Source organism: Mytilus californianus, unplaced genomic scaffold, assembly GCF_021869535.1.
Source record: "Mytilus californianus isolate M0D057914Y unplaced genomic scaffold, xbMytCali1.0.p SCAF_1, whole genome shotgun sequence".
Lineage (NCBI taxonomy): Eukaryota > Metazoa > Mollusca > Bivalvia > Mytilida > Mytilidae > Mytilus > Mytilus californianus.
Window position 1 is genome coordinate 133,292,165 of NW_026262581.1, and position 13,145 is coordinate 133,305,309.

The following is a 13,145-nucleotide window of genomic DNA, read 5'->3' on the forward strand; positions in this document are numbered from 1 at the left end:
ATCTTGGTTGGTTGGCCAGGTCACCGGACACATTTTTTAAACTAGATACCCCAATGATGATTATGGCCAAGTTTGGTTAAATTTGGCCAAGTAGTTTCAGAGGAGAAGATTTTTGTAAAAGATTACAAAAATTTATGAAAAATGGTTAAAAATTGACTATAAAGGGCAATTACTCCTTAAGGAGTCAACTGACCATTTTGGTCATTTGTCTTATTTGTAGATCTTACTTTGCTGAACATTATTGCTGTTTACAGTTTATCTCTATCTATAATAATATTCAAGATAATAACCAAAAACGGCAAAATTTCCTTAAAATTACCAATTCAGGGGCAGCAACCCAACAACAGTTTGTCCGATTCATCTGAAAATTTCAGGGCAGATAGATCTTGACCTGATAAACAATTTTACCCCATGTCAGATTTGCTCTAAATGCTTTGGTTTCAGAGATATAAGCCAAAATCTACATTTTACCCCTATGTTCTATTTTTAGCCATGGCGGCCATCTTGGTAGGTTGGCGGGGTCATCGGACACATTTTTTAAACTAGATACTTGAATGATGATTGTGTTTAAGTTTGGGTGCATTTGGCCCAGTAGTTTCAGAGGAGAAGATTTTTGTAAAAGTTTACGGACGACGGACGACGGACGACGGACGCAAAGTGATGAGAAAAGCTCACTTGACCTTTCAGGTCAGGTGAGCTAAAAACGGCAAAATTTCCTTAAAATTACCAATTCAGGGGCAGCAACCCAACAACGGGTTGTCCGATTCATCTGAAAATTTCAGGGCAGATAGATCTTGACCTGATAAACAATTTTACTTTACGTCAGATTTGCTCTAAATGCTTTGTTTTCAGAGATATAAGCCAAAATCTACATTTTACCCCTATGTTCTATTTTTAGCCATGGCGGCCATCTTGGTTGGTTGGCTGGGTCACCGGACACATTTTTTAAACTAGATACCCCAATGATGATTGTGGCCAAGTTTGGTCAAATTCAAACTTGGCCCAGTAGTTTCAGAGGAGAAGATTTTTGTAAAAGTTTACGGACGACGGACGACGGACGCCAAGTGATGAGAAAAGCTCACTTGACCTTTCAGGTCAGGTGAGCTAAAAATATCTCTCAGATCACCGTCTGGCATAATGAAATTCTCATATCTGTAGTTGTGGACTTCAGTTTAATTCGTGAGAATCCAGGCTTTAAGAAAAAGCAGAAATAAGAGTTCATGATTTGATTGGGACATGACAATAATGACATCGTAAGGGAAATTTTTCAGAAAAAATAGACAACTTTCAGGAACATGGAGCACAAACGTCGCCAAAAATATTGGTTTGCTAAAGTTGGGAAATATACTTACTGTATGAATGGGAATCTTGTTTACATCAGTAACACTGTATAACAATTGTTTTGGATATGGTGTACAGCAGATTTATAAAAAAAAATAAACTTAGCCACCGAGGCTAGTGCTGGACTGCTTGATTGATATATCCACATGGGCGTTACTTCGTTTGGACATCTAGTCAACTTCAGTCAGACTGTAAATACTTTACCTGCATTTTCCTGCTCAAAATATAAATGCTTCCCAAAAACAACATTTTATGTCATTCATTTTTTTCCATTTGTATACATGTCCCAGTAAACCATCTTGGTTTATTTCTTGTAGATGGGGCTTTAAAACTGGAGTATCTGCATTTTACAATAATATATTTATTTCATGTTACATGTTTTCCTGTTTTTCTTTAGTATTGGAACAGTGTTATTGAGCAGATGGCCCATCCCAAGATAAAATTGGGATAGGGTGAACCACTGTCCAATGTACAAATGCATACCCTGTAGAAACACTCAGTCTCCCTTCTATTGAGTTAATACGATTGCCTTAGTCTTTGTTACATTCATTTGTCTCACGATTGCCTAAGTCTTTGTTACATTCATTTGTCTCACGATTCCCTAAGTCTTTGTTACATTCATTTGTCTCACGATTCCCTAAGTCTTTGTTACATTCATTTGTCTCACGATTCCCTAAGTCTTTGTTACATTCATTTGTCTCACGATTCCCTAAGTCTTTGTTACATTCATTTGTCTCACGATTCCCTAAGTCTTTGTTACATTCATTTGTCTCTTCCGAATTGATTTACAAGATTTAAACATCAGCAAACTACTGTCCCCTTAATCAAAGACTCTCATTTAGGGCTGAAGATGGGGAAATATTAAAAAGACGAAGTTGAAAAATAGACACAATACTTAAATCCCTTAAGAACGCTATCCTGACAAAATAATGTGGCAGGAATTTCTGTCACCTAACTAATCAAGCTAGTCAAAGTCATACTACATAATTATTAGTAAAATAAAACTTTCTATATCTCTGGAAAAATTAAAACTTCGAAATTCACAATAACCTCTGTTAGCATCCCATTTAGAATAAACTTGGACTAGGATTTCCTGTGTCAAGCATAAATTATATGAACTAGGGGAGGTAATTCAACAGATAAAACTGACGGAAAAATTTGGAGTTATATATACCAGATGTGTTAATTCAAACTTTTGAGTTGACAAGAATTCATCTTAAAAGAGAATATCAGAAGAAAAATTTCAGAGGGTTGATCTTACAATTTTTTTTCAGCCTTCTGTTTCTCGTGTACTTTGACAATATTTTCTTATGAATATTATTCTTTTTTTCATGTATTATAGTTATATCATATGATGGAAACATTCTAAGGATGTAACAAATGGACTTTCAATGATAGGCTTACAAAATGTTGTGAAATAACAACTGAATACAGTAAACATTTATTGCAAATAAATTGGTAAAAACTACCTAACAAAATGGATTTCTTAAGCAATAAATCAATTTCTTTACAATCTTTTTTTTTTAAATAATTAAATTCATTGAAGTAGATTGCCACTTAAGTTCATGAATAATAAAAATAAAAATCATAGTTATATATATATATATATTAAAATTGATAACCATAAAGTTTGCATTTCATTAAAAATACACAATTATACATTATCTATGGACACCATGAAAATGGTTTGATTTTTTGCTATATATTTAATTAACAAGTGGTTCTCTGATGGTGAGAGGACTGTCCAGCAGCCTTATATACACAAATCTATAAAAATAAACTTAGTAAAATCACTTTCTTTTAAAAAAAAACCTGTGTCTATCATTATAATAAAACAATATGACACATTATCCTATCTATAGTCAAGATATTTACTTTTAACACAACCAAAGCATAAATATCACCAGGCCTTTAAAATTACAAATTTACTTGTTTCAAACCTTATTAACTTTTTGCCATTTAAATAACAAATCTTGCGTAGTATTATTTTTTGAAAATTATTTTCTTTCTTTTGTCAAAATCATACAAAATCATATAGCTGAGATGTTATCTTTTACAATGAAAAGAGTAATACTTGCAACATCCCAACAAACCAATGAAATATCTAGACTTTAGAACCATTATTCTGAAATGTACCAACTCCACCTGATTTTAATGGTTTCTAACATTGAGCCTAAATTTCAATTAAAAATGCTCTCTTGAAGCATTCTCAAACCTTAAATCAGTTATTTTCCACATTATTGAGGGATGTCACTCTAAAACAAATTTGAAATCTGTCAAAGTCAAACTAGACCTGTCAGTAGCAGTTTCTAGCATTGTATAAAAGGCTATCTTGGCATTTTGAACTGATACTAGTTTTAGGATGTATGGAAACACAAAGAAAAAAAAAAACATTCACAGCCCTTCACAATTCAGTTTGGGCCTAAAATACAACACAATCTGGCACAATAAAAAACTGATGATCTAGTATAGATTTATAAATTCTACATCAAAATATGTAAAAGTAGCACCTCCTTTTTATAGTACAAGAAAGATTAGAAAATCACAAAACAGTCACGAAATTGGTAAACTACAAGAGGCAACATTCTATCTACAAGTTAAAAGCATTTACGCTGAGTGAATTTTACTATCATTTAAAAAAAAAATATAAACCAATAAAAATATTCAGATATGTCTTCTTTCAACCTATATTTATGTACATTTAAATACCCTATACATTTAGAGATGAACATCCTATAGTAAATATATATGAAGCTTCAAAAAAATGTAAACATTATAAAACTAAAAATCACAACACTAATGAAAAAAAATTAATGTCAAAATGTCATATATAATATAATGATAATTATGTGAGAACATTAACTTCGGGGATCTCACTTAGAAATAATATCTAATTTATTCAAAATGTAACTATTGCATCAATAAGTATTATCTGTGAATCAGATCTATTTTCCATTATATACCATACATAATCTGCCCATGTTTAATCCTGATCAGCCTTTGTAGCAAATGACTGGAGAGCAGACATTTCTGATGGCACATTTGTTAACTGTACTTCTTCTTCTTGGCTGTCAGTATCAGCATCTGAAATATACACATTAATCAAATCATGTCAATTAATGTGAGATTGAAGAACATGAATTCCATATCAAACTTAATATATGATTCCAATGCATTGATTCAGAGACCTCTTTATATCTCTGTACAAAAGATTTGTCAATTGTCTCTGTGTGACAACTAACCTAGTACTTATTTCAATGATATATTCTTATAAATAAAAAGGGAGAAAGTGACTCCATCTATCATTTATCATTATATCTTATTGTATCTTTATGAACAGAACTTGGTGATCATATCTAGCCTTAGCTATAGATCGGTTAATGATGGCAGAGATATATGTGAAATTAAGTTCTTTATTTCAGGGGAAAAAATGTTTTATATGCCAATACTAATATAAACTAATGATGAAATAAACACACAGGAAAATAACTGAAAAATATATTTTTAATCATCTACTTGCATCACTTACTTCTGTACTCATTGGCCTAGCAAGGCAAAACAGGATGGTACGGGAATGATGCCATGAATAGAAATGTAGATAATGATGGGGGCTTTGTAATAAATAAAATATCTGGACTTTCTCTTCTGGTTTTAATTACCAAGATCGACATAAGTGACTACATTTTATTGAAATTAAAATAGTGGGTTGTAAATTATTTATCAAATTAAGAGGTGTGCCGAATATAATTCTCTTTTCTTTCATCTGATGAAAAAATTGTCTAGAAAATGCCAAAAGCATGAAAAAATTATGTATAATTAATAAATATATAACATATAAAGTAGTCTGACATGTAAATTCTTAATGTAAAATTTATTTAATATTATAATATTGCAGATAGGCATTTTATTTTCATCATTGTACTTACTAGCACCAGAAGCAGTCTTGTGAGAGGGAGCATACAGCGACAGCAGTCCAAAGATGTAAACATTCCACAGACCATACACACCTAATAAATAAATCAATTAGTCTATCAACAAAGTTAATTCTTACATAATCATATACATTGTATGTTTATCTAAAAAAACGTATTCTTACATAATTATAAATATTTTTTTAATAACAAGATCCAAACAATTGTTAAATATAAATCATTTGTCTTTTCCTTTTACATTGGTGTACCCATCAAAAATCCAATTGCATAAAAGATCTCCGAAAAACTTTAAAAAACTTTCATTATATTCTCTTACCTTCTAGATAATATATTTAATTTGCCTTTATAAACTATTGTGAAAAGAAAAAGCATGACTTACTTTCAAACCTTTTTATGGATGAGCAGAAACATTTTATAAGTTGATTTAATCTTACTTACCTGTAAAGAATGCACTTGAGTATTCCAGCTTAAGATTTTCATCTCCCCATTTCCACTGTCCTTCACTTAACTGACTGATGATAAAGAAAATAACAGTCAATGCAGCACAGAATAATGTCAGCAGCATCAGAAACTTAAATCGAAAGATCAGGCCCTGTAAAAACAAAAGTAAGTGTCATTATCACTATTTCCTTAGATTTTACTTAAGATTTTTTTTGTGTGATAATTTTCCATGTCAAGCTACTGTTAAAATGGGTTTAGTCAGTCGAGTAGAGTGAAAACGTGATGACTTCATCTAAAAGATTATCTATGGTCTCTCAACTATCGTCCTTTGATGAGATTTTAGCCAAAAAACTTCCTCTCATTTCAAAACCATAGATAATTAGTAAATAAATATATAAATTATGAAACAAATTACAGCTTTGATATTTAAAGAACTGTCAAACCATCTGTACTTTTTTGTTTCAATTCATTCATTGTTGCACAATTCACAAAATATTTTCCCAGTACTGTGAATGCAATTTATTTATAGGGACTGATTTTCTCAATTTCAACAAAATGTTGCTGTTTTCCACTGATCATGTGATCAAATATGCAAACTTTTATGCAAAAATATTCTAAATAAATCATGAGAAACTAATTTTCCTAGAAAGTCATAGTTAATAAGTATTAATAAAGTTACAGTAGATTAAAAAATTTTCATGATTTTTTGAAGAACGCAAATTTATACAAAATGATAAAGAGTTAAAGTAACATATGCTTAGTTTTATGAAAACTTCTTCTTTATATTGCCTTACCATATAATACTTTTTCCTCATATGACTCATGCTTGGTAGGGTTGATTTTTTAGCACTGATGTTTCGGAAGACACGGTAAATCATGACACACAAGAACAGGAAGTAGGCTGTGGCAGCGACGGCAGCTAATATAATGAAAGCCAACTACCATCTGTTAAGGAAAATAGCTTTGCTATTTATAATTTCTACACTTTATAGACATTTATAAAATATAAGAACCGAGGAAGAGATAGATCTTTGGGACAGATAATTAACATTAAAAGATTTTTATTGTATAAAATGGCATTGGCATAAAACAGCTTTTCAAATTACAGTACATGTCTATCAAAATTCTCAATGATATTTGATATTAAACAGAAAAAGGATACAGCCAGTTTTGATCCTATTTCACTCGACCAAATACTGTAGAATGGATTCTTTAACTGCATTCCTCTGTAAAATAAACACAATGAAGACTTGTGTATTATTATTTAGAGATATCATGTTGTTCTTTGTTGTTGACCGAGTAATCTGAGCAAACAATACTTCTGTTTCTAATTAACTTAAAAAATTGCTCAAATTAACACACTGTAATATTGTATTAAATATTTCATTGTACAACTTTTTTGCCAATTACTCTTAACAAGGAAAAAACTTTCAGAATACTTTCTTTATCTATGTAATGCGAAATATGAAGAAAAGAAAGAAGATAAAAAAGAAAGAAGATAAAAGGATATTTTATGCTCCTCAATTTTTTTCATGGAAGATGAAAAAACACATTTTCTTGCAACTTTCTAGTTAAAGTTACGTGGACCATTGAAATATCAAGGCATAGAAATGATTTCTTGTCCCTTCTGTGGGGATTGAGCAGTATTATTGTAAAGCCATAGTTAAAATTATCATTTCTCCCGTAAAAATGGCAAAATCAAAATGATGATACAATTGTAAACTACATATGATGGCAAACAATCTTATCAATTATGTCAAACAGTGTTAGAGGAGTTGCTTTCACAGGGTGTCATTGAGGTAGGATATTGAAAAAAAAAAAGGTCAAAGTCCAATAACTCCAGTAAAAAATGTCAACACAACTTGACAGTACAGTATGGTCAAGAGAAAGTGATGACAGATATTCCAACCAAGTATGTAAGCTTTCTGTTTAATGGCTTCTGAGAGTTGTTGTGTTTTGGACAGATGAGGGACAGATAAACTAACAGACAAACAAAGACAACCAAGCTATCTTGAATTGAACAGGTATTATAAAAAATTGCTCAAAAACAAATGACAATGATGGTAATTGACTGTAAAATTTCTTTTCAATCCGAAGCATACTGTACAAGAATTGGTACTTACAAAAAAATGTTTACAATTTCCTGAGTTTTAGACAATGTGGGCCCTATTAAGTCATTATCAAATATGTACCTTTCACACATCTCAAACACAAACAAGCACACACAACCAACTATAACAGCCGTTAAATGTTTCCAATACAACTTCAGTCGGTTTCTCTCGGTCTGATCCTAAAATAGAATGTTAGTGTAATGACTGAACTATTCCTCATCTAATTAATATTGATTTGTATTTGATCTCCATTTATTTATACAGTTTATGAATTTTTCTGAAGCATGACTGAAATATTCATTAATGCAAAAATTGAATATAACAAGAGAAAATAGTGTAAAATTAAGTTCTGGGATGTATGTATATATAAAAATAAGAAGATGTGGTATGATTTCCAATGAGACAAATATATGTTTATGTGTATTGGATGTATTTACAGGTTTGTGTGAAATGGATGTATTTACTGGTTTGTGTGTATTGGATGTATTTATAGGTTTGTGTGAAGTGGATGTATTGTATTTACAGGTTTGTCTGAATTGGATGTTTTTATAGGTTTGTGTGAATTGGATGTATTTTCAGGTTTGTTTGAATTGGATGTATTTATAGGTTTGTGTGAATTGGATGTATTTACAGGTTTGTGTGTATTGGATGTATTTATAGGTTTGTGTGAATTGGATGTATATACAGGTTTGTGTGAATTGGATGTATTTACATTTTTGTGTGAATTGGATGTATTTTCAGGTTTATGTGTATTGGATGTATTTACATTTTTGTGTGAATTGGATGTATTTCTAGGTTTGTGTGAATTGGATGTATTTACATTTTTGTGTGAATTGGATTCTTTACATTTTTGTATGAATTGGATGTGTTTACAGGTATGTATGAATTGGATGTATTTACATTTTTGTGTGAATTGGATGTATTTTTAGGTTTGTGTGAATTGGATGTATTTCTAGGTTTCTGTGAATTGGATGTATTTACAGATTTGTATGAATTGGATGTATTTACATTTTTGTGTGAACTGGATGTATTAACAGGTTTGTGTGAATAGGATGTATTTACAGATTTGTGTGAATTGGATGTATTTACATTTTTGTGTGAATTGGATGTATTTACATTTTTATGTGAATTGGATGTATTTATAGGTCTGAATGAATTGGATGTATTTACAGGTTTGTATGAACTGGATGTATTTACAGGTTTGTGTGAATTGGATGTATTTACATTTTTGTGTGAATTGGATGTATTTACATTTTTATGTGAATTGGATGTATTTATAGGTTTGAATGAATTGGATGTATTTACAGGTTTGTTTGAATTGGATGTATTTCTAGGTTTATGTGAATTTGATGCATTTTCAGGTTTGTGTGAATTGGATGTATTTACATTTTTGTGTGAATTTGGATGTATTTACATTTTTGTGTGAAATGGATGTATTAATAGGTTTGTGTGAATTGGATGTATTTTCGGGGTTTGTGTGAATTGGATGTATTTACATTTTTGTGTGAATTGGATGTATTAATAGGTTTGTGTGAATTGGATGTATTAATAGGTTTGTGTGAATTGGATGTATTTATAGGTTTGTGTGAATTGGATGTATTTACATTTTTTTGTGAATTTGGATGCATTTACATTTTTGTGTGAAATGGATGTATTAATAGGTTTGTGTGAATTGGATGTATTTTCGGGGTTTGTGTGAATTGGATGTATTTACATTTTTGTGTGAATTGGATGTATTTACAGGTTTGTGTGAATTGGATGTATTTACACGTTTGTGTGAATTGGATGTATTAATAGGTTTGTGTGAATTGGATGTATTTAGAGGTTTGTGTGAATTGGATGAATTTAAACTTTTGTGTGAATTGGATGTATTTATATTTTTGTGTGAATTGGATGTATTTACAGGTTTGTGTGAATTGGATGTATTTACATTTTTGTATGAATTGGATGTATTTACAGGTTTGTGTGAATTGGATGTATTAATAGGTTTGTGCGAGTTGGATGTATTTTCTGGGTTTGTGTGAATTGGATGTATACACATTTTTGTGTGAATTGGATGTATTAATAGGTTTGTGTGAATTGGATGTATTTTCGGGGTTTGTGTGAATTGGATGTTTTTACTTTTTAGTGTGAATTGGGTGTAATTACATTTTTGTATGAATTGGATATCTTTACAGGTGTGTGTGAATTGGATGTATTTACATTTTTGTGTGAATTGGATGTTTTTACTTTTTAGTGTGAATTGGGTGTATTTACATTTTTCTATGAATTGGATATATTTACAGGTGTGTGTGAATTGGATGTATTTACATTTTTGTATGAATTGGATGTATTTATAGGTTTGTTTGAATTGGATGTATTTTCAGGTTTGTGTGAATTGGATGTATTTACAGGTTTGTGTGAATTGGATGTATTTAGATTTTTGTGTGAATTGGATGGATTTACAGGTTTGTGTGAATTGGATGTATTTACATTTTTGTGTGAATTGGATGTATTTTTATGTTTGTTTGAATTGGATGGATTTACATGTTTGTGTGAATTTAATGTATTTATAGGTTTGAATGAATTTGATGTATTTACAGGTTTGTTTGAATTGGATGTATTTCTAGGTTTGTGTGAATTGGATGAATTTTCAGGTTTGTGTGAATTGGATGTATTTACAGGTTTGTCTGAATTTGATGTATTTACATTTTTGTTTGAATTGGATGTATTTACTTTTTTGTGTGAATTGGATGTATTTACATTTTTGTATGAATTGGATGTATTTATAGGTTTGTTTGAATTGGATATATTTTCAGGTTTGTGTGAATTGGATGTATTTACAGGTTTGTGTGAATTGGATGTATTTACAGGTGTGTGTGAATTGGATGTATTTACATTTTAGTATGAATTGGATGTATTTATAGGTTTGTTTGAATTGGATGTATTTTCAGGTTTGTGTGAATTGGATGTATTTACAGGTTTGTGTGAATTGGATGTATTTACAGGTTTGTGTGAATTGGATGTATTTAGATTTTTGTGTGAATTGGATGGATTTACGGGTTTGTGTGAATTGGATGTATTTACAGGTTTGTGTGAATTGGATGTATTTTTATGTTTGTTTGAATTGGATGGATTTACATGTTTGTGTGAATTGATGTATATACATTTTTGTGTGAATTTAATGTATTTATAGGTTTGAATGAATTTGATGTATTTACAGGTTTGTTTGAATTGGATGTATTTCTAGGTTTGTGTGAATTGGATGTATTTTCAGGTTTGTGTGAATTGGATGTATTTACAGGTTTGTCTGAATTTGATGTATTTACATTTTTGTGTGAATTGGATGTATTTACATTTTTGTGTGAAATGGATGTATTTACATTTTTGTATGAATTGGATGTATTTACATTTTTTGTGTGAATTTGATGTATTTATAGGTTTGTATGAATTGGATGTATTTTCAGGTTTGTGTGAATTGGATGTATTTACATTTTTGTATGAATTGGATATATTAACATGTTTGTGTGAATTGGATGTATTTACATTTTTGTGTGAATTGGATGTATTTACAGGTTTGTGTTAATTAGATGTATTTACATTTTTGTGTGAATTGGATGTATTTACATTTTTGTATGAATTGGATGTATTTATAATTTATAGGTTTGTGTGAATTGGATGTATTTTCAGGTTTGTATGAATTGGATGTATTTACAGGTTTGTGTGAATTGGATGTTTTTACATTTTTGTGTGAATTGGATGTATTTACAGGTTTGTGTGAATTGGATGTATTTACATTTTTGTGTGAATTGGATGTATTTACTTTTTGTGTGAATTGGATGTATTTACTTTTTGTGTGAATTGGATGTATTACAGGTTTGTGTGAATTGGGTGTATTTACAGGTTTGTCTGAATTTTTATGTATTTACATTTTTGTGTGAATTGGATGTATTTACTTTTTTGTGTGAATTGGATGTATTTACATTTTTGTGTGAAATGGATGTATTTACATTTTTGTATGAATTGGATGTATTTACATGCTTTTGTGTGAATTTGATGTATTTATAGGTTTGTATGAATTGGATGTATTTACAGGTTTGTGTGAATTGGATGTATTTACATTTTTGTATGAATTGGATATATTAACATGTTTGTGTGAATTAGATGTATTTACATTTTTGTGTGAATTGGATGTATTTACAGGTTTGTGTTAATTAGATGTATTTACATTTTTGTGTGAATTGGATGTATTTATAGGTTTGTGTGAATTGGATGTATTTTCAGGTTTGTATGAATTGGATGTATTTACAGGTTTGTGTGAATTGGATGTATTTACAGGTTTGTGTGAATTGGATGTATTTACATTTTTGTGTGAATTGGATGTATTTACTTTTTGTGTGAATTGGATGTATTTACTTTTTGTGTGAATTGGATGTATTACAGGTTTGTGTAAATTGGATGTATTTACTTTATTGTGTGAATTGGATGTATTTATAGGTTTGTTTGAATTGGATGTATTTACAGGTTTGTGTGAATTGGATGTATTTACATTTTTGTGTGAACTGGATGTATTTACATTTTTATGTGAATTGGATGTATTTATAGGTTTGAATGAATTGGATGTATTTACAGGTTTGTTTGAACTGGATGTATTTACAGGTTTGTGTGAATTGGATGTATTTACATTTTTGTGTGAATTGGATGTATTTACATTTTTATGTGAATTGGATGTATTTATAGGTTTGAATGAATTGGATGTATTTACAGGTTTGTTTGAATTGGATGTATTTCTGGGTTTGTGTGAATTTGATGTATTTTCAGGTTTGTGTGAATTGGATGTATTTACATTTTTGTGTGAATTGGATGTATTTACATTTTTGTGTGAAATGGATGTATTAATAGGTTTGTGTGAATTGGATGTATTTTCGGGGTTTGTGTGAATTGGATGTATTTTCGGGGTTTGTGTGAATTGGATGTATTTACATTTTTGTGTGAATTGGATGTATTTACAGGTTTGTGTGAATTGGATGTATTTACACTTTTGTGTGAATTGGATGTATTAATAGGTTTGTGTGAATTGGATGTATTTATAGGTTTGTGTGAATTGGATGTATTTAGAGGTTTGTGTGAATAGGATGTATTTACACTTTTGTGTGAATTGGATGTATTTATAGGTTTGTGTGAATTGGATGTATTAATAGGTTTGTGTGAATTGGATGTATTTTCGGGGTTTGTGTGAATTGGATGTATTTACATTTTTGTGTGAATTGGATGTTTTTACTTTTTAGTGTGAATTGGGTGTATTTACATTTTTGTATGAATTGGATATATTTACAGGTGT

General features: G+C 30.2%; 1 protein-coding gene across 1 annotated transcript in view; it reads right to left on the minus strand.

The window, feature by feature from the left end:
• Positions 1–2,770: 2,770 nt before the first annotated feature.
• Positions 2,771–13,145, minus strand: part of LOC127735091 (protein wntless homolog) — a 30,411-nt gene continuing 20,036 nt past the window's right edge. Inside the window, exons 8-13 of the mRNA XM_052245189.1 lie at positions 7,907–8,004; positions 6,877–6,940; positions 6,509–6,652; positions 5,712–5,865; positions 5,268–5,348; positions 2,771–4,425 (exon numbers count right to left, since the gene is read on the minus strand). Coding sequence (XP_052101149.1) covers positions 4,325–4,425; positions 5,268–5,348; positions 5,712–5,865; positions 6,509–6,652; positions 6,877–6,940; positions 7,907–8,004 — 642 coding nt within the window. The 3' untranslated portion in view covers positions 2,771–4,324. The remainder of the gene's footprint in view (positions 4,426–5,267; positions 5,349–5,711; positions 5,866–6,508; positions 6,653–6,876; positions 6,941–7,906; positions 8,005–13,145) is intronic.